The sequence below is a fragment of the Dicentrarchus labrax genome, unplaced genomic scaffold, assembly GCF_905237075.1.
Source record: "Dicentrarchus labrax unplaced genomic scaffold, dlabrax2021, whole genome shotgun sequence".
Lineage (NCBI taxonomy): Eukaryota > Metazoa > Chordata > Actinopteri > Moronidae > Dicentrarchus > Dicentrarchus labrax.
The window spans coordinates 2,060,865-2,086,601 of NW_026136702.1; the positions used below are offsets into that span (position 1 = coordinate 2,060,865).

Sequence of the window (25,737 nt, forward strand, 5' to 3'; positions counted from 1 at the left end):
TCTGAGGACACAAGATGTAAACATGAATACAATATATGGGGATTAGTCGGGTGAGTTTAGTTGTTCTCTTTATCAGAGCAGAAACATTATGGTGATATAAATACGTGTGTGTTCAGAAACCGCTGGTGTCCCACCCCTACAAGAACCTGATGACGTTTGGAGGCTGCAAACAGGACTTCATGCTGGTCGTGGGACAGAGCATCGGTTCCAACACGAGCAAAGACAAACCTACGGAGAAACATCTGTTTGCTATGGACGTCTCTAAGGTAAGTGACAGGTCATATTCAACAAAATGAAAATCTTTGCTGTACAGTTCTCCTCATACAGTTTGTTCATGGACTTGGTAACAGCAGTTGACCAGTACTGACTTCACCTGTTAGCTTAGTTTAGCAAGGATACCGGTTTCCCCCTGTTTCAAGTCTTGAGTCCTGAGAATAGCAGTAATCCTCCCATCTAATTCATGGCAAGAAAAGTAAATAATTAAGGAATTTTAAGTTGTTCGATGTCACAAAATCCTGTCTAATAGTTTTAATCTTAAAGTATCGGTATCGTTGCCCCCTTGAGGAACCACTTGTGTGTCCATGACATTAAAGTATTCTAAATTGACAAATATATTGCAAATCTTCAGGTGTCTCGATCAGCAGAAACACACCATAATAAGGGTGAATACACGCACCGACGTCTCTTTCCGCTCTGCTTCCATCAACAGATCAGGGAGATCACCCTCCTCATCTCCAGTTACATCAACAGCGCTCACCAGCAGAAGGCCGCCGCCCACCACCTCTCCGCCCCGGCTCTCATGGTGGCTCAGCCAATCAGCCTGAAGAGCAAAGAGCTGAGGAGCAAGTCCCCGCCAGCCCTGGGACGCCCCAGCAAGGCCCCCACGCTGCTGTGAAAAAACATCCCTGTCAATGACAGCAGCTGATTCCAGTCGCACAGCCCTTCTTTCTTATCAGCCACATCCTGTAGGTTTGTCTGATGTCAGATTAAATTGTGGTGAATTTCTGGTGAGCCTACAGGAAGTGGCTCCCTCCTCCATCATGTTTGGTATTCTTTGATATGACTGACCAGCTGAGGGTCCAGCGGTTCCTCATTCAGGATTTAAGCTCCTGAAAAGTGCCTTCCTCAGAGAGCGTGTGACATTTTGGGTCTGAAACTGGAGCCGTAGGTTGTATAAACAGGGTACAAAGGTGTCTAGAAACAACAATGAGGACTTTTTTTTGGTCTGCCTGATGAATGTGTTGCTTTTAAGTGCTGACTCCAAAGAGAAAAAGTCAACAGCATTTATTGACCGACCGAGCTGAGGTGTCTCATTCACCTGTGTGTTCAGGGTGTGTGGTACGTTCCCTTTTGTAAAGATGCTGATTTAAGTTCATTTTATTATTTCCACCTTAAAAAAGAATGCAGTCATACAGAAGTTGTGTTAAAGACTTGTTTAAATATGAAAATGCGTATGAAGCAACTGCCCGCAGTTTGCAGTGCAAAAGGTGTGAATGACGTTCATAAGGGGAAACCAGTTTGGACCTTGTGTGCTCTCAGTTACTGAATAGCCAGGAGAGTGGTGAAACTTTAATCGTGTACAAACCTTTCAGCAAGATGCCTCCTCCGTATATATCACATGACATTACAAAGAGAGGTGTTATGAGAGGGGTATATAATGTGATTGTGTATGTTCATTAAGAGGAAGAGGGTAAGAGGATGTGGTAATGGTTTGATGAGGGAGAAGTTCTGTTTTGTTACTTATAGAATAATGAAGTAATGAAGCAGCAGATATAATGCCTCCTCTGTATATTTCACATGACTTTACAAAGAGAGCAGGGTTAGGGTATGAAAGAGGGGATAAACCCTGTGTTTGTGTACATTTAGAAGAAGAGGATTGGGAAATGTGTTGGTAATTGTTGAAGGAGGAGAAGTGTTTTCTGTTTTCTTAGACAGAATAATGACAGCGGGGTCAGATATACTGTGGTGACCCATTTAACTGGAAAAACAGGACTTTTTTTTTTATCTAAGGTACTTTTTTCCCCCTCCCAGTATTATCTTAAGCCTGTACAGACAGAGTGAGTATTGTCAGGTGTTATATTTATTTGTCATATGAAATCATCCTTGGAATATAATTATTGCAAGTCAAATGCTTGAATAAACTACAGCAAACAAGCTGCTTTTTTGGATGATCAACGCCTCCGTGGGAAGCTGTAGAAACCATAACACTCCATTTTTTCCTCAGCGTCACCAGAAAGCCGGCGTCCTGCTTCCTCATTGGTGTGAGCGTAACTGACGTGCTGATACCTGCAGCAGGTGCCTGACGGCAAGTGACACACCTTCATTCCTATAGTCTTTCACAGGAAGAGAGAGAGGGAGAAAGGGGGAGGTGGAAGGATATATGATACCTAACTTGTCTGAACTAGTTAGAGGCATGCTTTTGTCCCTGTGTTGCTATGGAGACGCAGGGGGGAGGGGTGGCGGGAGAGAAAAAAGTGGGTGAGGCGGGTTAGACATATAGACGAATGATTGATATAAATATCAAAACTGTGGTAACAAGCCAAACAGGAAGTCTGTATTCATCTCTGTAAAATAAAATGTGTTGCACGTATATACAAAATAAAGTTAAACATCTAGAATACATTGTTCTCATTGCGTAGCGTGAAAAATAAAGAGTTTTAACCTTCAGCGGGACCTCACTGTGGCGTAAAGGTTAAACAGGGACTGCCTTCAGCTACAGCGCAGCCTCAGTGAACGCTGGGATCATGTTGTGACAGGAAACAGAGTTTCAACCTCCTTTTCTGCTCAGTGCCACAACACCTGTTTCCAGTTCCCCACCTCACTCTTTTTATGCTGCTTCAGCGACACTGGACTTTGACTTTTCACCCAACTCCAGTTTCTCAGCATTCGTGTTGTGTACATACTCAATGTGTCCAATCACTACGAAGCCAGAACCTGACCGACAGGTTGAGCGCAATACCAGATGGTTTTCAGACATACAGCTTTGAAATGACTAACTTCCCTCCTTCTAACAGGTGTTGTCATATAGCAAGGTAGTCTCAGGTGAGCCAGTATCACCAATACTTACACATTCCACAGCTCAAACACATATTTCACAACAGCTGGAGGAGATATTGTCTAGATGTTTGATTGAAGTTCCCATTAAAAGGAAAACCATAACAGTGGCATATTCAAAACAAGACTGCCACACCCGTGAACCTCCATTCAGCCGGTCCCATGTAAACAAAAGGCTTATTACTATTAACAAAGCAGCCATTTTACATGAGACAAGCCTTGTGTCGGGTCTGGAGAACACTTTTGAATGTGTGTAAAGCAGTAAAACATTCAAAATGGTGCCCACAGCAACTTCCTCCACCTTCCCATCCCCCGTAAAGTACTTTTTCTCTGACTCACTAGACAAAAAAAACAAAAAAACAATGCAAATAAACCTGCGACACAATCAGTCTTTTAAAATTTTATTAAAAACAATCCAACAAACACATATTAGTAAGAAAGAAACTGTACAATCTATGACATGGAATTTAAAAACCATTCAACAAGTTCTAAACATAAAAATGTGCCAGGCATATTTTTAAAAAGATCTTTATGGCATATAGATTGGATGACGCGTTAGGACTTTACACAATTTATAAATAAAATGGCCGTACCGGTATTGCCAACAACATGGACACAACAAAAACAAAAGCAAGCTGATTGTTCCTTTACAATTTGTGTTCCTCAAGTAAAATGGTGAAAATGGCACACTCCCACTGCAAGAAAAGTTAATCTTCATAGGCTGTGATGAAGAGTTTACATGGGATCCAGCTCTCTCTGCTGCATGATGAAGAAAAAAAAAAAAAAACCAGGTTGTTAAACAGCAGTTTTACAGTAAAAAAGGAACTTTTTGTACCCAGAAAGGAAGTTCATCTCACCTGAGCTTTGTTGTACCGCTGCTTCTCTCGCCGCCTGGCAAAGAACTGCACACACAAACAGAGAATTAGACCTCGAACTGACTGAGAACATTAAACCAAACACAAAAAGGTAGAGAACAAACATGGACTCACCAGGACCAGCAGGCCGGCAACCACAGCCAGCACCACCACCACGATGACGGCGATGATCCCGCCCGACAGGTGCTTCATGGTGAACGTTGGGCCCTTCTCGTCCACATAGTACACCAGGATATTCTCCATATCCAGCGTCTGGCCGTCCACCACCGGCGCAAACTTGTTCCCTTCGTCCTTGAAGAGGGGCAGCACTTTCACCTGCGAGGAGGAGGAGAGGAAAAGGATGGTCAGTCAGGGAATCAACAGCCGTGTATCGTCTATACATAAAAATACAAAACAACTCAACGTACATCTTTCTCCATGTAGTACGCCATATGGGTCAGGTCAGTCTTGCGTTCACCAAATGCCTTCTTCACATCCACCACGATGAGCCGGGCCTCGGGGTCGTACTGCAGGAAGACACACGATGCTTCGTTAGTGGAGTGATTTTTTTTATTTAATGCAGTCTAATAAAAATAATTTCAACCCCCCACTCACCTCGACTTTTTCCACCATGTCTTTGTTAAAGTTCTTGTAACGTTTGTGAATGGCGTCCGCAATGGCACTGTATTAAAGACAAGAAATGACACTTATCTTATGGTCTCTTTTTTTAAATTTATATAAAAATAGGGAATATTAAATAAACTTACGCCTTCAAATTGGCAGGCTTCACTTCCCCTTTCACTGGTTTGTGTGTCAGCTGAAGACGAACCCAGCTGGAGAAAATTAAGAAAAGAAAAAAAAAAAAAAAGGTGAACATCTGAGAGTCGAGCATCTAAAACCTCCTCATCCTCCTCCTCCTCCTCCGCCCCTGATCCTGAAATACTCACTAGGTCTCCACGAGCTCATCGCACTTCATGTTCTTGTCTCCCTTGTCGGTACGACGGACGCCGGCGCTGTTGACACACCAGCACTCCTCAGTGTTGTTGCACTGCTTGGCATGGAACTTGCCGTCGCTCTCGCACTCCGGGTTGTAGATGCCGTCGTTGTCCACGAAGGCGGTCTCCACGGGCTTTCCTCCGATGCCCGTGCGGGTGCTGAGGTTCATGCTGGCTCTGTACATCTCAAGCTTCATCAGGAAGCACTTGGGGATCACTGGAGGCAGAAGCAGAGAGGGTGACATCATGAGGTGGGAAACAAAACCCCCCCGCAGGCAAATGGAAGGAAGTGTCTAAACGTGTCTTATACTTACGTTTATTGCAGTCGATTGTTTGTTTCATGCCTTTGGCGAGGAAGATGTAGCACTGACATGGAGTCCCATCACAGGTGGCCCACTTCATCACATCACATTGACCTTAAGCAGACACACAAGGGTTAAATGAACAGTATCGATATTGATCAATATCAATATGTAATGCTTCTCCGTTACAGTGTGATAGAGTTAGAGAACATAAAGGAGTCCGAGGGGTGTATCAGAGTCTGTAACACGGGCCTGTCAACAGGAAGGGGACAGGTAGACTAGCAGGTTTATCTAACACCTGGGCGTTGGTTTCTCCAAACAGACAATGTCCCCAGAGAGCGCCACTAATCCTCCCCACCCCCACTCTCACTCTACAACCCGAAACTGCAGCAGATTCAAACTGCTTTCAATCCCACAATGCCTCATTAAGTCACTTTAGAGCCTCTAACATTTACTGTGAAGGTAAGGGAGGGAGCTTCAGTCTGACAGGAAACACCACATAAAGGAATATCCCCGCGGTGGTGTGAAGCATTAAAGCGCATTCAATAGAATAAAAAAATCAAAAAAATCACAATTAAGCGACTTCAACTCTTAAACTCAGAAATATTGTATTTTCTTTTTAGCTTCATAAAGTTTTCTATAAAAATTCAAACTACTTACAGCTTTGAGCTGAGGCTGCCGCCGCCAGCGAGGCGAGGACGAGACAAATCCACAACTTCATGATGAAAAATGGATTGAAAAACAAACCAATGAAGAAATAAAAAGTAAGTTTCCTGTCGCTGGCTTTCTGTCCGCAGAGGACAACGATGGAGGAAAGAATGGCGACTGAGCGCACAGGCTTCCCTTTTTCTCTCTGCAGGTGTGTCTCCTCCCCCTCTTCCTCCTGCTCCTCTTCCTCCTTCCAGTCAAACCTGTTTGAGGAGACTCACCGAGCGCGAGCACTCAAAGGTAAAGGAGTCAGAACAGACACGAGCGCCACTCAAAGTGAAGTTATCGATGTAGAGCTGATTATCGATTATAAATCCCTCTTTTTCTTTAATGTTTGTTGTTTTAAAAATTAATATACAGAGAAATAGCCTCATGACGTCACGCTCATTTGCATAAGCGACGTAAAGGGGGGGCGCACCTTTTTTCCGGTATGACCATATTTGGTCTCTGTCTCTCTGTTGACATGTTTTATTCTTTGTCAGTAAATCTGAATGTCTCATAGTTTATATGAGTTTTCTGTAAGGGAGCCATTTTCTATCATTAATAAGTGACGTAGTTTATGGATATTTCATGTTTTGTTAAAAACAGTGAAACGTTTGTGTAAAATTAGGGATTATCTGTCTGTATTGTGTATTTAGGCTTCTATTCTGACAAATTCAGTGTTTTTAATTTAGTATTCTCACATCATTTCTTATTTATGTTACTCTTTTTTACTAAAATAGACCCAATAAAATAAATAACAGAGATTTACTGTAATCAGGATATGATGTGAAAATATCTTCACAGCTTCATTAAAAGTTTTTCTTTAAAAATAAAGTTTTATAAAAGTTTAAGTAAATCCAGAAGCATCAGAAAGTTACTTTAATATTTTGATACTCAGATTAGTAGTAGTTATTGTATCTGATTCCATTTATCTGTATCTGATTCACCCCAGTTTATATTAGTGTACAGTTAATTTACATAAGTTTTTAAAGTAACATGTTAAAAATATGCAGATAGGCTTAATTCTTTAGAAATAAATCAGCTTATTGATTTCTAATGCCTCCTTTAGATATTTATATTCAATGTTTAACTGATGTGCCACAATAATGTTTTTGAATTAAAATATCTTTGCAAATATTGATATTTATGATAAAGCGTGTGTTTATTTTGTACAGACAACATAATATTGTAAAACATGTTTTATTCTGTAGGCTGTGACCTTTATACATAAAGAACCACTGTTATCTTCCTGCAGGATGTTAATTATCATAGTTTATGGTGGCTTTTTATATTTAAATGTCTTTAAATATTCTGTGTCAGCATTGTAATATGCCTGTAGGATGTTATATATCACTTTAGACTATAGTGACTTGTGTAATTGTATATTCCAAACATATTATTTTATTTTATATAGTGCTTTAAAAGGTAATTAAAGGCACTTTACATGGTAACAAAAGACAATTATCAGTATACAAACTATTAAAAACAACATGTGGGGCAATAAAAAGTCAATGTTTAGTCGACATATATCATCATATTTCAAACTCTGTGCTACATTCAGACATTTATGAATGTTTAAGTTGTGTGTTTGTGTTTGTGTTCACGCTGTGTGACGCGATGACATCATCAGGTGTGCGCGCAGGTATCTTACCTGACAGAAACCAGCCTGGGAAAACATTCCCTGTGAGTCACGCTCCGTCGAGAAGACACCACTGACTCACAGCCTCAGGTCTCATATGACGCGTCTGACAAATATTCTCACAAACATTGATACCAACACCAATATTTTCATCATCGATCAATCAACAATCAATGGATGTTGATTCTATTTATTATTACTGATGGTGCTCTTAGTGTTTTTGTTGTTTTTACTAGTTTTTCTTTTTCTTCTTCTTCTTCTTATCATTATTAGTATTATTATTATTGTTGTTATTATTATTGTTATTATTTTTATTATTATTAGTAGTAGTAGTAGCAGTAGTAGTAGTATTACCAAGCAGGCAATACTGGAGTGGAAAGAGTGTCCAGAGCGGACTTTAGCTTCATAAACTGATATTTTACTAAAAGCAGAGGGATGCCTGTATATTGTTGCAGCAGGGGCGGTCCTACAGTGACAGCTGAGGAAGGACGTCGCTGTGTCACAGTACGTACGCGTGCACATTTGAGGACCCCAAAAACCAGAAGCGATGCCGCACCTTAAATGTCTTCCTGGGATGTCTCAAGACACGTTAGACGACCAATAGCAGCGTCTTTAACTACAGATCTGTGCAGCTTACTTTCTGGAATTTGCCTCGACTGAAAGAAAGCCAAGAAATAGTCTGGCTCATAACGCCCCCATAAAACCACAGAAGTACATAATTTCCCAGGGAAGCATTTCAAGAGCTTCTTTAATTAATCCCATCTTTCAAAAGTGTTTTTTCTGGTGTGTGTGTGTGTGTGTGTGTGTGTGTGTGTGTTTATAATACAATCTTGAGGGTTTCCTGTAGACGACTCCTCCTCAGTATCTGTTGTTGTCTGTACTGTGTGTGTGGTGTTATTTATATCAAACTCAAGACTTAATCTGGTTTTAATACATTTCTTTATTTGTTTATTTACGTTTTTTTATTGTATTATTATTATTTAGCTGTTTTAGCACTTTTTTTATCTTGTCTATTTATACATTTTAATCTGGTTTACTTGTTTGTTTACCTATTTACACTTAACTCAGTTTCATTCTTTTGGTCCTTTTCTTATTCTTAGTTTTGCATCGGAGCAGTAATTTTTTACTGTTTTTGCTTTTTGTTTCATTTGTCACAACATGAGACTAGAAAGTTGCAGCTAGGTGTGAACCTATCGTGACGTAACCCATCGGTTTGTGGTTTTATGGTCATCGCCATGACAGTTTACCAGAGTCGGTGGAGGTGACGTACTGGGCGTTGAGCTGCTCTCATTGGCTGCTCAGTTTCGGATAAACAGTAAAATGTGTTTGTGAACAGATTTGAGGAGAGAAATAGTCAACAACAAAATCTGGATCCATATCTGATCAGCACTGTTTGACAGTTTGATGTGAGTTTGGTGTGTTGAGCTGGACGGACTCACTGAGAATGAGCTGTCAATCACAAGGTAGCCCCGCCCTAAAGCATACCCTGCTTTATGGTCTGTTTTACTCTAAATGGGACCATCAGTTACTAAATGAACATCATGCTGTATGGAAGAAGACTGAAACTAGAGACTGAGACCAGAAACTCATCAGGAAACTGTTTACTGAGCTCATAAATCAACTGAGAAGTTGGCTAAGAACAAACGAAAAAAGAAATCTTAAGAAAGTAAAAAAGTCTTGTTTCTGGTAAATGAGTCTTATTTTTGTCTAAAAATAAAAATAAAATTGTTAAGCATGTTTTGCATTAGAAAAGAAATCTGGTTTTATGAAAATATATCAATAGATAGCTGATTAGTTTTTCATAGTTTTAATAAAAGATTGTAAAAAATAAGAAGCTTCTGGTTCATTTAAGACAAAGTCACTTTTTTTTATGCTGTTTGAAGAAATGTGTTTGTCTAATCTTAGATTAAGGTATAAATTCTTAAATTGAGCTCAATAAAGTCACTAAAATACTTATTTTAAGAAAGTCTATTTTGAAATAAGCTTGTATATGAAACAGATTGCTCACATTTTTGGCATTTTTTCTAGATTTAAGGCCCATTAGAGATTTTTATGCTACTTTGCTCAGTACAAAAACATTTGATTATATTGAAGAATGTTTGCTGTTTTCAGGGAGGAGACTGAACATCCATGACGCTTTGCTTCTCCAGCCGCTTCTTTTTAACTGCGGGAGAGAAGCTTCCCTGAAAGAGTGTAATACACTGGGGACTCTTTTATGTTCAGCACTTGCAGAATAGAAACTGTGCTTATTTAGAGACATTTAGAGGCTGATAAGCACATACAACAAAAACAATTATGACTTAAGTGTAAAGTGTGAAGAGTAACAAGAGTAAACAATTACACAGGCCCAACTTAAATCTTTACAGCAGGCCATAAAAATGTTCCCAACCAGGTGAGTATCTGTTTCTTATCGCTCCAGTAGCTTCTGCCAAGGATTTATGACTCTGTGTGTTATACACTGAATGAAGGGCTGAATGGAAACAAGTCAATAAGATAAGTTAGAAAAAACATTCTTGATCAAGTAGCTTTGGTAATTTTGAGTGACATATTTTTTTGTGCTGTGAAAACTCAATAAAAATACCTCATAAAAAGCATTTAATCATGAATGTTTCTGCAACCTACAAAACTAAATTAGTGTCACTTAAAATTATCAGTAAAAGCTGCTTAATCAAGAATCAAGAAATGTCATTTGAAACATGTAATTTGGGTTACTTAAACTTTTCGATGTGGTCTGTTTCAACAATTTCTTTGAGTTAAAATAACTTTCACTGCATTATAGTGTAGAATCTAATACAGTGGTTCCCAACATGGGGGTCAGGACCCCCACTAGGGGTCGCCAGAGCCTCACCGGAGGGTCGTGAGGCCTTCTTGATTTTAAGGAGTGTAACAAAACTTTTAAATCTACAGCAAATTTATATCTCAGCATTTTATTCATTTCTGAGAAAAATAAATAGGTTTTAATCTTTTTTTACATTATTTGTCTGATTTTTATTAAAATCTTTCTATTGACTGGATGTTTCACATTTTATTGTTTCTATTGTATTAATTTTTAGCCTTTTATTTATTGTAGTTCATTTTTGTTTTTTATTTGTTGTCTCAGTTTGTTTTGTGAAGCACTTTGGGATGCATGTTTGTATGAAAGGTGATATGTAAATAAAGTTAAGTTGAGTTGAGTTATTTACATTTACCACTTTATTGCAGCATTAAAACATGCTGCACCGCTGATTGTTAGTCGTGAAGAACAATCCCTGTTTAAAGTTTAGATTATTATTTAAGATATAAAGTTAAACACAGCGGCTTTCCTCAGGAGCAAAGTACACAACCAAAGAGATAATATAAAATGAGTCTTTATGATGGTTAAACATTCAAAAAAAGAGAACTGTAAAAAGGAAATAATCTGCTCAATATTCCTCAAAATACCTCATTTTATACAAACTTCCTGCAGTTATTGTGTTCACTAATTGTTCTATATTGTTATTGTTATACAGTGAATATAATGTGAAATAGTGATAAAAATATGTCACTTCAGGGGTCGTCAGTTTACCCAATGATAGAAAAGGGGTCCCTTAAGGAAAAAGGTTGGGAACCACTAAAAATAAAATCACAAATGTGTCCTATAATAACAATCATTGCAAAGAAAATAATCAGTTCACATTTATAGGATCGACTGATGTAATTATACCCAGATGAGTTTGACCAAATAGAGGTTAAACTGTTACACCCGTATCAATAGATGATTGTAATGTTTTTAACACGCCTCTTTCATAAGAACTGAAATCTGTAATCAGGGATATATCCACACGGGGGGGGGGGACACTGGTCACCCCTGAAATCTGATTGGACACCCCATTAATCCTAAAGTCTTCCACTTCTTTCAGAGGCTGTAGCGGACTCCGTTTTAAAGACAGAGTGAAGATACTGATATCTTGTAAAACTAGATGAGCCAACGCATCCGCTGGTACCAACCATGTCATTCTAGCATAAATAACACTCTAAAGTATGGCGATGACCCCAAGATATCTGAATGAAAATAGGTTCTATAGGTTCCGAAAAGTCTCCCCTTTGAAACCTAACACACACTTCATGCCACCTTCTGCATGAGTCAGTGCCCCACTTGTGTCACCACAGTAGAAATAATCTAGACACGCCCCTGCTCTGGTACAAATACAGAAGAATCAAACAGTAAAATAGATTTGTCCCCTGATGAGCAGGTGAATAAAAGTCATTTCTGGTGTCCTGTCTTCTTGTCTACAGTGAGGAGAACAAACGAAGGCCCGAGGGGGACTGGTCGCTTATTGTGTGGGAGCTGACACATAAGCAGAGGAATATGGGTGTTCCCCTTCCCAGAGGTTTAAGATGTCAGGGCAGTGCATGGTATGGTGAGGTGGACCATTGTCACAAGTCCCAGGGGTGGAGGAATCTAGGTGGAGGAGGAAGAAGCGGAAGACGCTGCTTGAGGAGAGAGGTTCGACATCAGCGGGGAAGAAGAACGAGAGAGAGATCCAGACGAGGGGAGTTTCAACTTTCTCCCCCAAGACTCAGAGACCACCAGGAGACGGGGAAATATGCGGTGAGTGAAAATCTCTGCTTCTCTATTCTGTACTTTTATGTCTGTCATTGATTCCTCTTTAAGTGGTGGCCGAAGGCTTTTTATAGTTAACAAGATTCACTAGTGAAGTTATAATGAATCAATTTCATGTCACACTGACCCAAATGTTATATTTTTTTGTGTTTTTATTGGCTTTAAAGAAGGATAGTTGATTCACTGCTATACGCATCAGCTCATGACATGTTCACTTTAACCTGAAACTACATTTACTTTATTTATTATTAATACGATTTTTTCCTTTTTATTTGTTCTATTTACTGATTGAATTATTAATTTGTAAAGTTATTTATTTTATTTATCCCTCTAGTAATTTAATGATAATTTACTATTGAATTGTTTTATAGGTCCCTCTATTTATAGATGACAATTATTTATCTATAGTCAAACTGAATTGTAACTCATGTGCCTGGCCATATTGGTAGTAAGATATTTAGGTATATAAAATATAAAACAGAATGCATATATTGATACTTTAGTATGCATCTATGGAGAGTATTTTTTACTTCATTTAATTATAGCAGATAATGCTTAAGCCAGAATGATGGTTACCTTAGCTTAGCATAAAGACCGGAAGCTGTGGGAGACCTGGTTGTATTCAAAACCTGCTACTTTATAAAATGGTTTTACAGAAGGTTATTATTAAAATATAAGGACTATTTCGTGGACTGGGTGTAGTGATTTAAGCAAGTTACTATCTACACCCTATAAAACCACAAATTGTTAGACATAAAATTAGATATAACATGTTAATTAGAAAGCCTTTTAGTGTTGCTGCTTGGCATTTCTTATCGTACAGAACCAGCCTGTTTCCACTCTTCATGCTAAGCCAAGCTAACCGGCTGCTGGCTGCAGCTTCATATTTAATGGACAGATACGAGAGTGCCATCAGTTGTCTCATCTAACTAGGCAAGAAAGCGAATGAGTATATTTTCCCAAAATGGCAAACTTTATTAAAATAGAATTAATTGATAGGAAGGATATAATTACACTCACATTGTAGAGAATAAATAATGGATGAGTTCAGAGTGCCCAACCTTCATGGGTTTACAAGACACCAAAAATACAGTTGCAGAGATCAAACACTTTATTTCACTGCAAAATTACAGATTATAGATGATTATACAGCTCAGTCTTTAACAAAACATTCTGTCTTCACTCCAAGGATTGGCACAAAAAGTTTCCAACAAAAAATAATGAATTTCAAGTTTTTCATAATCATCCAGCCAAAAGAAATCATCATAAATGGAGGATATTTAACTAAAAAGTAAGTCCCTTATGTCGTCATTCTCAGTTTCATCTGGATCACACAACAAACATAGTCTGTCCTCCTCTGGAGGGGAATTAAACCGGCCGGTCTCTGGGGTTCCCAAAGCTTCAAGGGGGATCGCGAGGCCTCCTTGATTTTAAGGGATGTAAAAAAAACTTCTGCAGCAGGCCGATATCTCAGAATTCAGTTAATTTCTGTGAAGAAAACTAAATGGAATTGTTAGTTTTAAAGTTTAAATTATTATTTAATATCTAAACTTTGAAGACCTAAACACAAGCTGTATTCACAGAGTCTTCAATCTCTGATAAACAGCCTCATGCTGCATTGGAAAAGTTCAAACAACCAAATTGTGCAATTTATTAGTTGTACTGAACTATTATTCATTGAATATGAAATTAAATATCCATAAAATATGTTACTATCACTGCTTTAGGGCCAGTGTTCCTGCTAATAACTCTGCACAAAGAGATCTTTGTCTTTTAAGTTATACTTCAATTATTGTTCTACACTGTAGCCAATCTTTATGAGTCAATAGTTTTGGTTTGTATCGCATATCACTAGATGATTTTTCTCCAAACATGAGAAACATTTTACTCCTAAATCTTGTGAATATCACAAAGTAACCTGTTAAGATTTCAACTCATTGTGATGACGATGAGAAATGAATATATACTATATATAGTTTCTGATCATTTGACATTTATGTCTGATGTTTTGGAGTTTCCCATCCCATATAACAGAAAATCCGTAACATATAAGTGCTTTCAAAAGGAGTCTTCCTGGTGCACTTTACTGTCACAAACAGTAGCTGTTTACTCACATTTCAAATGCTGTCTTAAGGCTATAAGTGTTGCAGGAGGGGTTGGACTTTATGGTAGGTTTCATACCCATTTCTGTCCTAGTTGGAGTCGCTCAGGGCAGCTTGATATACAGTAGACAGTTCTGCATTTCTGTAATGTAAGAGTCTGCCTCAGTCCTCTAACTGTCCATCCAGAGCCTCCTGAGTCACAGACAATAGTCTCTGCATCGCCTGGAGAGAATATTGGCATTTAAATGGTAATCTAACCAGTCTTGTCATTATTCAGCTTAAGTATTTCCTTAAGCAAAATGTCGCGACTGAATTAGTGGCGACTGACAGAGCAGAGAGCCTTTTGGGGAAACAGATTTTAAATCAGAGCTCTCTGGTGTGTCTGGTCAGACATCACCCAAAACACCTTGACTTTATTTCAGCCTTCCCCGGGGGAAACTGTAGTGGCAGAGAGTGTCTGGAAAGTTTTTAGATTCCTGAACAAAAGAGGTAAAAAATATTCTTATCAGCTTATTCTGTGTTTTTGATTATGTGGATCCCACATTGTGCCGGCTCACAAAGCGGTGGTCACAACACTGTCTTCATGTGCTTAATGAAAACTCTTTTTTATTATTATTATTAAGTGTCTGTAATCCATTTTTACTGGCTGAATTGGGTAACACTTAAGTTAAGACCTTTTTAATCTGGCTTTAATGTTGTAGCCTCAGTTTTTAGGTTTTAATCACTGTTTTTTTTTTTTACATTATTTGTCTTCTTGGTGTTTATTTAATTTGTTCTATCAACCTCTGAACAATCATTCAGTTTTAGAAAACATTCAGTTTCTGAAAACTAAGAAAATATATTTGCAGCTTTTACAGACTGTGTTCATGGACCCTCTACGATTTTGGCAGTGGAGCCAGGAAGACAGTAAATGAGCTCTTTGGGTGGTGGTGAGTCAGGACAATATGTTGTACAACACCAGCTGTAATAATAGACATCCAACCATTGTTCAGTGGGATGAAAGTAGGCTGTGGCAACACAAAGTACAGTAAGAAAGGTAACACATACTTTGCAATTAGGTCGAATCAGCACTTTACCTGTTTCAAGAACAGAGCTGGATGACATTTCAGACTTTATAGGATGCTACGGCTACTTAATACAGAACTGGAGCCACTGCAAGTTGTTTAGAATTACATCATCTGGCAAGCGCAAAGTGGGTGATTGAATCCGTCCTTTCTCTTGTGCACCCATGTCTCTCTTGTACTTAAAGATAATTATGTTAAATGCCCACGATGTTTCTTAAAAGCTGAGCGATGTATTACTCTAAGTGATGGCCAATTGTCATGATCTTGTTTTCTTCAGGTTTTCACTCCTGTGGCTGATAAGTCTGTTTGCAGTGCTGAAATACTGTTGTGCAGGTATCTATCCTTCAATGAAACTTGCTGTTTTGACCAAACACCAAATCACAAATGCTCTCTAAACACATTTAAAATAATTGAGTTGACACATAATCAGATTCTGTATTCCTCAAGCTCCTTTCTCTTCTTCCCTCTCAGTTGCTGACCTGAAGGACTGCGAGGCAGCAGGCAGCAAGTGCCACCCTCAGGCCGAGTGTCTGAAGGTCAAGAACAACTTCACCTGTGCGTGCCGCATGGGCTACCAGGGCAATGGTCTGCTGTGCAACGACATTGACGAATGTCTCAGCGGCCTGCACGGCTGTCACCCAAAGGCCCGCTGCAAGAACACCCTGGGCAGCTACAGCTGTGTCTGCCTCAATGGATACTTCGGAGACGGCACCAACTGCCAGGACATCAACGAGTGTGAAAAAGAAAACGGGGGTTGCCATGCTAGTGCCCTCTGTACTAACTACGACGGTGGGCGACAGTGCCAATGTAAAGTTGGCTTTGTAGGTAATGGTTTCCAGTGTACTGATGTTAACGAATGCGCTAACCAAAGGACCTGCCATTGGAACGCCACCTGCACCAACAACCCTGGGTCTTATGTATGTACCTGTAATGCTGGCTATAAGGGCAACGGAAACTACCTGTGTCTTGATATAGACGAATGTTCAGAGACTCCTCGTGTGTGTTCTTCCTCACTCGGCTACAAAGGCTGTAAAAATCTGCCTGGCAGCTACCGCTGCACGTGCAGCAGTGGCTTCGAAAGTAACGGGCAGAGCTGTGTGGACATCAATGAATGTGCAAGCAACATCTGCAGTCTTTATGCAGAGTGTGAAAATACCATGGGCTCATATCAGTGTACCTGCAACAGTGGTTTTGTAGGAAATGGACTGACATGTGCGGACATAAACGAATGCAATGAAGTCAATGAATGCGACCCCAATGCTGTTTGCATCAACAGGCTGGGGAGTTACGAGTGCTCCTGTCTGGGAGGTTTTATAGGGGATGGTCGACTGTGTGAAGACATTAATGAATGTGCAACACCCAATATCTGCCCCTCTACCACTACCTGTGTCAACACTGGTGGCTCATTTTACTGCGACTGTGGCACAGGCTTCATCTTTAATAACTCCAAGTGCCATGACCTAGATGAGTGTGTGGCAGGCCGCTGCAGCCCTTACGCAACCTGCACAAATTCACCTGGCTCCTTCTCTTGCCAGTGTAAAGCAGGGTACAGTGGAGACGGCTTCACCTGTGCAGATGTGGATGAATGCTCGCTGGTTAAGCCATGCCACTCCAATGCCCTTTGCGTTAACCTTCCTGGCTCTTACAACTGCACCTGTCGGGCGGGTTATTCTGGAGACGGGGTGAATCAGTGCAACGATGTAAACGAGTGTCTGGTGGACAATGGAGGTTGCAGGAACAAAGCTACATGTGTCAACAACCAGGGTTCCTTCTACTGCCAGTGCAAGTCGGGCTTCATCTTGGTTAACCGTACTCTTTGTCAGGATATAAATGAGTGTAAGGAACTGAGCAATCCATGTGGAGTGAATGAAGAGTGCAAGAACATCGACGGGTCATTCGAGTGCCCCTGCCAGGTTGGTTACTACCGCCCTGCCAGCAACATGGACTGCGTTGATATGGATGAGTGTAAAAACAACCCTTGCCATGTCAACGCCACATGCCTGAACACCATCGGGTCCCACACTTGCATCTGTAAACGAGGCTTCACAGCAAATGGCACCCAGTGTGAAGATATAGATGAGTGTTCTGCAGAGGGTACATGTCACCCACGGGCAATATGCACCAACTTGATGGGCGACTTCTTTTGCTCATGTCAGAAGGGTTTCGAAGGTGATGGCTTCTCCTGTGAGGATATGAACGAGTGCACCCTCTCTAATGATAGTTGCCCAGCCTTCTCAAAGTGCATCAACTCTCCCGGTGCTCATGTCTGCTCATGTTTGAATGGCACAGTGGCTTTCAATGACACCTGTGTGCCTCCCAGTCCGCTGTGTGACCCTGCCTGCCACATTCACGGCCTGTGCCACCTTTCGTCTGCCGGATACCAGTGCGTGTGTGACCTGGGTTACGTGGGTGATGGGCTGACTTGCTCTGACATAGATGAGTGCCAGAGGGAAAACATTTGTCCTGAAAATGAGACTGAGTGTATCAATGTCCCAGGATCGTTTTCCTGTGTCTGCAAAAAAGGGTACACTCTCAACGGAACACAGTGTTTCGGTAAAACTTTTATTTTTATTTTCAAATAAATCTATCAAGTGTGTTTAAGTTAGCCTGGTTCCAGACTGAATCACTGCCCATATCTCTCTCTTGTTCAGAAATTCATATGAATCAATCATGCAGTGAAACAGAAATGGCAATTAGATCAACTAGATCTATTTGAAAGAGTAATTCATAAGCTGCATTGAATGTACAAAATCTTACCAATCTTTCTCTATTAAGTAAACTGATCAGGTAAATCCAAATTAAAGCCATTATATCCTTTATTTTGTCTTTTCCAATCTATACCAATCAAAAAGCAGCGGATGAAGAAAAACAAGAAGAAGGATTTAAGCAATTTCTGAGGCTGATGTGGATTGTCCAAAAGATACATATTACAGCTACAGTACACCTTCCTGTAATATCAGGAAATTATCCCTTATCCTTGTAATGTTTATTAATCCTCATTATAGTTTTAACAAAAAAGAATTCACGACACAAGGAATAATTAGCAGTTACATTACATTCAAGTGAAATTGAGAGGTAGCGGGGTTGAAGAGAAACAGTGCAGAATGATATGCAACACAGATGGAGCTGAACTGTTACACAGTTATGTGGTAACCATTAAACATCAGTAAAGCATTTTAAACAGAGCTCTAAGTAGGTTTGGAAGGAGAGAGATGATATTCATTCCAGGACAGGGAGCAACACACCACCCACTCTTCCTGCCTCTTAGTCAGATGAGTTACCACACATTTCAACTTGACATGACAGTATCAGGATCAAGAGATTTATTTGACCTAACCTCTACATAATGAATAACGAATTGTCCTCTGATGGGATGCTGTTAAGTTTAACTATCTCCCTCTGTTTCTTCCTACCTCCTCCCCCATTTGTCCATCACCTTTCTAGATGTGAACGAGTGTGAGACAGGGCAGCAGGAGTGCAGTGAGTTTGCCCAGTGTGTCAACACAATGGGCAGCCATTCTTGCCTCTGTCTGAGCGGCTTCACAGGTGATGGGAAGAACTGCTCTGGTGAGTATCAGTTCCTAATAATAAACATCTATTGCACCAGTTTCCCCCATACGTGGACTCTTCTGTGAGCTTTGTTTTAGCACCATTTGGGGCTGTTTCCCTGACACTGTCCCATTTTGGATAACTTATAGACTTTGATGAGTGCCAAGTCCAAAACGGAGGATGCCATCCAGTTGCCAGCTGCACTAACACGCCTGGATCTTTCTACTGTGCCTGTCCACTTGGCACAGAGGGCAATGGCACTGACTGCCGGGATGTGAACGAATGTGAGCAGAACTCCACACTGCCACACAACTGCAGTGTTCAGGCTTTGTGCCACAACACAAATGGGTCCTACAACTGCCAGTGCCAGGATGGATACCAGGGGGATGGCTTTGTTTGTGAGGATGTGGATGAATGTCAGCTGGCCACAACCTGCAGCAAGAACATGACTTGCAGCAACACCCCTGGCTCCTTCTCATGTTCATGTATCTTGGATGTAGTGTACGACGTGGGCACATGCGTGAGTGAAGATACCTGCTTGAATGCTAGTAGTGAATGCCACCCACTGGCCAATTGCCACTTTCACCAGGGTTCCTACTACTGTCAGTGCGTAGATGGTTATGAAGGAAGTGGCACCGAATGCTGGGACATGGATGAATGCGACCAATCTCAAAATCAAGTCTGCCCTGCCTTCTCCTACTGCTTCAACACTAATGGCTCCTTCATCTGTGACTGCTGGGAAGGGTTTCAGGACAATGGGACACATTGTCAGGACATAGACGAATGTGTGACGCGGGACTTCACCTGCCCTGACAACAGTACCTGCGCTAACATAGAGGGGAGCTACAATTGTACCTGCGACCCAGGCTTCTCAGGCAACGGCTCCCTGTGTATGGACATCAATGAGTGCTCCCTTGGCCTAACCCTGTGCCCTAATTTCTCCAACTGCACAAACACAGTTGGATCTTTTGTCTGTGAGTGCTGGGATGGTTACGAAGACAACAACACTGATTGTGGGGATATCAATGAGTGTCTCGTCAACTCAACCTGCCCTGAGCATAGCACGTGCATAAACACCAATGGAAGCTACTTGTGTATTTGTGACGGTGGATTTTCCAGCATGGATGACTTGTGTGTGGACATCGATGAATGTAGTGACACGGAGCAGAGGGAGCTTTGCACCAATGGCACGTGTATGAATGCTATTGGCTCATATTACTGTGAATGCATCAAAGGATTCTGGAGTAATGGGACAGAGTGCCTGGATGTAGATGAATGCTCAGACTCCCTCAACTCTTCAGTGTGTCAGCCCCATTCTACATGCATCAACATGCCTGGGTCTTACCATTGCCCCTGTAATGAAGGGTTTCTTCTGAATGGTACAGAGTGTCAGGATGTAGATGAGTGTCACCACCCAGATGGTCCACCTTGCCCTGAGCACTCATTATGTAACAACACAGCGGGGTCCTTCTTCTGTCTGTGTTCTCCGGGGTACAAACCCACGAGCCTGGGCTGTGAGGATATTGATGAATGCAAGGACAACACCACCTGCCGCTTTGACCAGGTGTGCGCCAACCTGCCCGGCGCGTACAACTGCTCTTGTCCACTGGGATATCACGAGGAGGAACTGGCGTGTGTCGACACCAATGAATGTGAGAACTCACCGTGCCACCCTTCGGCACGGTGCTGGAACACCCCTGGCTCCTTTTCATGCCACTGCCCTCTGGGCTTCGCAGGAAATGGCTCGTGGTGCAAAGACGTGGACGAGTGTGTTGCCCTGACCAAACCGTGCCACCTTCAAGCTCGCTGCCATAACACCCCAGGGTCATTTGTGTGTGTTTGTATTCCCGGATTCGTAAGTATGGGGCCGCTGTGTGTAGACTTTGATGAGTGCCAACAGCCTAATAATAACAGGCAGTGTCACTCTGCTGCCACCTGCTCCAACCATGTAGGAGGATTCAAATGCTCTTGCGGTCAGGGCTGGATTGCTACCAATAAAGACAATGGTAGAGGAAAAGGAGGATGTGTGGACTTGGATGAGTGTGTGTCACTCATGGCATGCCCTGGGCAGACATCCTGCACCAACCTGCTAGGGTCTTACAGCTGTTCCTGCCCCCAAAACAGCACAGTGTGCAGCGAGATGACTCTGAAGGGTTGGCTATGCCTTTGTTAATCACCTGTCTTGATAATCATACCTAGATCTCTGTGTTTGTGTGTGTGTCTCGTTGTATGTGTTGTTTTTTGGTTCATTAGTCTTAGTACTTACTACTTCTCTATGACTGTCAAAACTTTAAGGCATTTGTGTATCTGAAAATATAGCCTTGGTTCTAACTGCATTTTTGTCTTTAGCCCATTTGTAGGTGAAGTAAAAAGTGTGGGAAAAATGAAGAAAGAAAATTGTCATAATGATGATAGCAACAATTTGCAAGTTCTTTTTATCCAGCTCCTATGTAGTGTAAAGCCTGATATAATGCTCTCACTATTTAAAAAACTTGAACAAAGAACATGTAATTTGGGTAAATCAATTCGAAAGAAACCCACATGACCAAATCAAACTACAGTTTAGGATTGATGTTTTGTTCATTTGTTTGTTGCTCCCTCTGCCGCGTCAAACTAACGTTACTGTAAGACAGTTGCATTTTTATCTGTGGTGTCAAATCAAAAATGCTTCATCACATAACTTCTCAGGAGGTTTGGTGTCTTTACTATCCAGCACTATGTTGAGCACAGCTTGATAGTTTTCCTCCATTTTTCGTTAGCAAAGAAAGCAGCAATGGCCTAGCTTACAGAAAGCCCAACGGATCAGAGTAACGGTGTGGCTTGTTGTACATTGACTGTTACATATCAAATATAAAACATTTTCTAAAGTTGGAATGGAAACAGCTTAAACAGGTAACAAGTGAACTGATGTGTTTGGTTGATGGCAGTATAATGCTCACCTCTATATGTTCCCCCAATAGAGAGCAACCTGTACCCATTTGGAGAAGAGGCTGGCGATAAAGGAGTAAAGATAGACATAGAAGATGGAACTTCCCCGTACATCACACCACCGATGGGTTTCCCCTTCTTGGGAACATCGTACGACAGGGTTTATGTGAGTCTCTAATTGCATTTATCTACAACATTGTGAATATTAGAATGATAGAGAGTGTTTTATCTTTATTATCTCTATTTTTAAGTAATCAATATATTGAGAAATGTTTGCATCTGAATCCAAATATCACATCTCACAAGATATCTTATAATTCCTGGATCCACACCAAAAACCTTCTTGGCCCATGACCAAACTTTCCAGCAAATTAAACTTAAATCTTTTAAAGGTCCAGTGTGTAACATTTTTTAAGATCTATTGGCTGAAATTTAACATAATATTCAGAACCATGTTTTTATTAGTATATAATCACCTGAATATAGGAATTGTTGTGTTTTTGTTACCTTACAATGAGCTGCTTATATCTATAGACACTGCACGTCACTGCTGTAGTTTCTCCTACACACATCACAACTTGTTCTCATTCGCAGGTCGTCAAATACAGTGTTAAATTAGTTGTAATCTGTAACTTCACCACTAGATGTCATTAAATCCTACACATTGGTCCCTAAACAACATTTTGAAACATATTTTCCAGCTTCATTGGCAGAGGTTACAGCAATGTTCAGTGGAATATATGCCTGATAACCTTCCTGAGTGTGATATCTGATAGCAAAACACATATTACACATGGTTTACTGCAATCTACAATGTGTAGATTGCAGTGAAACATTACCCACACAATATGTGAGTAGTAAAATCATAACACAATAGTTTAACAGTAAAATAAATAACAAAATGGAGTTATGAATAGATAAAAGAGACATTTTGCGATTGCAATATTGGCTATAAAGTTGTGATTTTGAAAGAAGCTGACATCAACCAGTTGCTGATAATACGTCTGATATCAATCCTCTCTTTCCTTTATCAGTTTTCTGATAACGGTCTTGTCCAGTTTCAAACTGTCGCTGAGAATGAACAGTACTTGCTCCCGGCTCCTTCAGCCACTGGTTTCCCAAACAACATGAATGTGTCTCTGTTGGCGGTGTTCTGGGACGATGCTGACCTCACCCACGGGGACGGACAACTGTTCTATCAGGTACCAGGAGGAGTCAGAATGAGACAGGACTTTTTATTTATGTATTTTATATATTTTTATTAGGAGTGAAGTAAAATCAAAAGCTTAGAACGACCTTTATTGCAGCTTCTGGTTCATGTTTCTCCTTTTCTTTCAGGAATACCATGAGCTGCATATGTCGGATGTCTTCTCACAGATAGTGTTTAATCGTACAGCAGATGAAGTGACAAAGTTTGAGGAGCAGAAAAACAAGCCTGCCTTCACCCCGTCCTGGATCCTCAAAATCACCTGGGACCACGTGATGCCCGTCTCCTACCAGAAGATCAACTTCTCAGAGGTAAAAACTGGGTAGTTACAGTTCAAATCAAGTATTTTTCTTTACAGAAAATTCCACTTCTAAAAAGTTAAACTGTTCATTGCACGTACGTTGTACAATTAACCTCACTGGGCCTGTAACTATGAACCATAGCAAGAAGAAATGTGATCATTATTAGGCTGTGTGTATGTAAATATAACAATTTGGCTTGTAGCTCTGGAAAAAATAGACTTAATGCCGAAAAATCACTGCAAGTCAGTTCTTCTTTACATTTGGTCAACCAGCTTTAAAGTGTCAGACAGTTTATCCGATCTGAGTGAGGGGCTAAAATACAAACATTTCCAGGATATTTTATCATTCTTATGAATTTCCAGGTGTTTCAATGACTGTAAAACTAGTCTTTAAATTTCCAGGTTTTCCAGGAGTCGTAGGGATCCTGAAAAAGATTGTTCATCAGGTTAAAATTCAAAAAGAGGAGCTTGTACTCTTTGTACTTTTATTTTATTGAAATAATCTTTTTCAATCTAAAAACATGTTCAGGATGTTTTTTTTTAACTTTCTCTCTTACACAAATAATAACTCATTCATGTTTATATCTTACTAAATATGCATGTCCTACAAAGCATAATTCGCATCCTCTATAAGATAAAATGCAGCATGAGAATATAAGATCCCTTTCATCTGACTGAAGCTTTATATGTGCAGTGGAAGGTGTGATAGAGCAGGGAGTGTTACTGTTTGCTTGCATGCTTGTCCTACTTTGAATGCTATTGTTATGTGCAACGTGAGCCCTTTAACTGTCAGCTCAAAGAAAGCAAACATTCAGTCATAATTCCAGAAAGACTCTATTTGTTTAACTTTGGTGTCACATTGGGGCCTGAATGCAGAGAGTGTAGTGATATCTGCTGCCACCTGTCTGTCTTATGTCGTCTTGCAGTGTCCTGTCTTGTTGCTCTTTTTTGTATTACAAAGTAGTGTAAGTCACTGATACAGTTATTGATTAAAACGAGGGTAATTGATAGCAGTATTATGACACATTAGACCAGTGGTTCCTATCACTGACAAAACTGTTCATTTAAAGATATTTCCTATTATATTCAGTACTAATTTACTAACTAAATGCAATTTCATTAACCCAAACAGTGAACACAGTAACTGCAGGAAGTTTGTGTAAAAGTTTTGTAGATATTTTAGGAACTTTTTATACAATTCTCTGTCTGTATTATGCATTTTTATCGAACATACAAACGTAATAGGCTTCTTTATTGACAAATTTAGTATTTTCTTCTCATTGTTCTATCTATCTCTTTGGTTGTTTTAACTTCTTTAATGCAGGATGAGGTTGTTTATCAGACAGTGAATGCTCTGTGAATATAGTTTGTGTTCAGGTCTTCACCGTGCCCTTATCATGTTTATATCTTAATATACATTTATAACATATACCTATAATTATCTTTAAAAAAAATGTATTTAGTTTTCTTCTCAGAAATAAATTATATTTTAGAAAAATGTTTTTGTACACCTCTTAAAATCAAGAAGGCCTCGCGACCTGAATAATGGGCATTAAAATAATAAATAAGTATGTATGTCAGGTGGCACAAATGGTCACTAATATGGAATCTTTAGTGATAAAATGTCTGTCATTGTAAGTACCTAAAAAGTTCTCATTTCTGTAAGCCATATTGCTGCTGCAGCTGGCCAAAAGGTTCTGTTGCTTTTCACTGTTCTTAAAACTGTTCTGATTTATATTTTCAGACGAACACTTTCCAGTGCATCCTGACCACAGATGGAGTTCGTTCATTTGCCCTCCTGCGATACGGGGACATGAGCTGGGGTCCTGGCCAGAGGCAATACCACGACGCTCTCATCGGCTACACGGATGGGAGAACCACCCACAAAGAACCCACTGTCCCTCCGGACAACCTCTTCGGGCCCAGGGGCCGATATAGGCCCCAGCAGATGAAAGGCACCATGGGGAAGTCAGGTCAGCTGGTGTATGATTTCTCGGGACCAGCAGGGTCAGACGTGGATCCCAGTATAAAGTGCCAGGCGTGGGCGATGAAGGAGCCTAACCCTGCGCAGTGGACAGCGGGGCTGTTTTCATGTCCCTGCACCCGCACCCAGGTTCTGGAGGACCTGTCGTTCCTGCAGGACACCACTGATCTGGGTTCAGTGGTGAAGAAGCTGAGGGATCAGCGGTGGGGGGGCGCAGGGGGCCACATCTTCAAGTCTGTCCTGTCTAACAGACACGGTTCGGGGAAGAGGTGTGTGTATGAGCTGGACGGGCACTTGCTGGCTGGGTACAATGAACGCTACTTCTCCGGGCAGAGCTTACAGAAACACATCGGTAATACATGTGATATTCTCAAATATACACTCACACTGCAACATTTAGTGATTACTCTCAGTCAGTAAGATGTTAGTGCCTTGCTCGAGGACATCGAACCTGCACCCTTCTGCTGACAGGACAGTCTGTCTGAC

General features: G+C 40.6%; 3 protein-coding genes across 3 annotated transcripts in view; 2 read left to right on the forward strand and 1 right to left on the reverse strand.

The window, feature by feature from the left end:
* Positions 1-3,736, forward strand: part of plekhh2 (pleckstrin homology domain containing, family H (with MyTH4 domain) member 2) — a 32,442-nt gene extending 28,706 nt beyond the window's left edge. Inside the window, exons 29-30 of the mRNA XM_051427860.1 lie at positions 117-266; positions 710-3,736. Of these exons, the coding sequence (XP_051283820.1) occupies positions 117-266; positions 710-895 (336 nt within the window). The 3' untranslated portion in view covers positions 896-3,736. The remainder of the gene's footprint in view (positions 1-116; positions 267-709) is intronic.
* Positions 3,440-6,034, reverse strand: epcam (epithelial cell adhesion molecule). Its single transcript, XM_051427958.1, has 9 exons — positions 5,866-6,034; positions 5,218-5,319; positions 4,856-5,120; positions 4,676-4,741; positions 4,524-4,590; positions 4,337-4,435; positions 4,044-4,244; positions 3,912-3,956; positions 3,440-3,813 (listed from the first exon to the last, which is right to left on the reverse strand). The coding sequence occupies exons 1-9, from the start codon at positions 5,924-5,926 to the stop codon at positions 3,790-3,792; spliced, it is 930 nt and encodes a 309-aa protein (XP_051283918.1). The 5' UTR covers positions 5,927-6,034; the 3' UTR covers positions 3,440-3,789.
* A 33-nt stretch (positions 6,035-6,067) lies between these two features.
* The window catches only part of si:ch73-105b23.6 (fibrillin-1), a 35,315-nt gene continuing 15,645 nt past the window's right edge, over positions 6,068-25,737 (forward strand). Inside the window, exons 1-10 of the mRNA XM_051427847.1 lie at positions 6,068-6,153; positions 11,789-12,104; positions 15,560-15,615; positions 15,754-17,835; positions 18,727-18,849; positions 18,981-20,984; positions 21,792-21,925; positions 22,794-22,961; positions 23,098-23,277; positions 25,012-25,603. Of these exons, the coding sequence (XP_051283807.1) occupies positions 12,100-12,104; positions 15,560-15,615; positions 15,754-17,835; positions 18,727-18,849; positions 18,981-20,984; positions 21,792-21,925; positions 22,794-22,961; positions 23,098-23,277; positions 25,012-25,603 (5,344 nt within the window). The 5' untranslated portion in view covers positions 6,068-6,153; positions 11,789-12,099. The remainder of the gene's footprint in view (positions 6,154-11,788; positions 12,105-15,559; positions 15,616-15,753; positions 17,836-18,726; positions 18,850-18,980; positions 20,985-21,791; positions 21,926-22,793; positions 22,962-23,097; positions 23,278-25,011; positions 25,604-25,737) is intronic.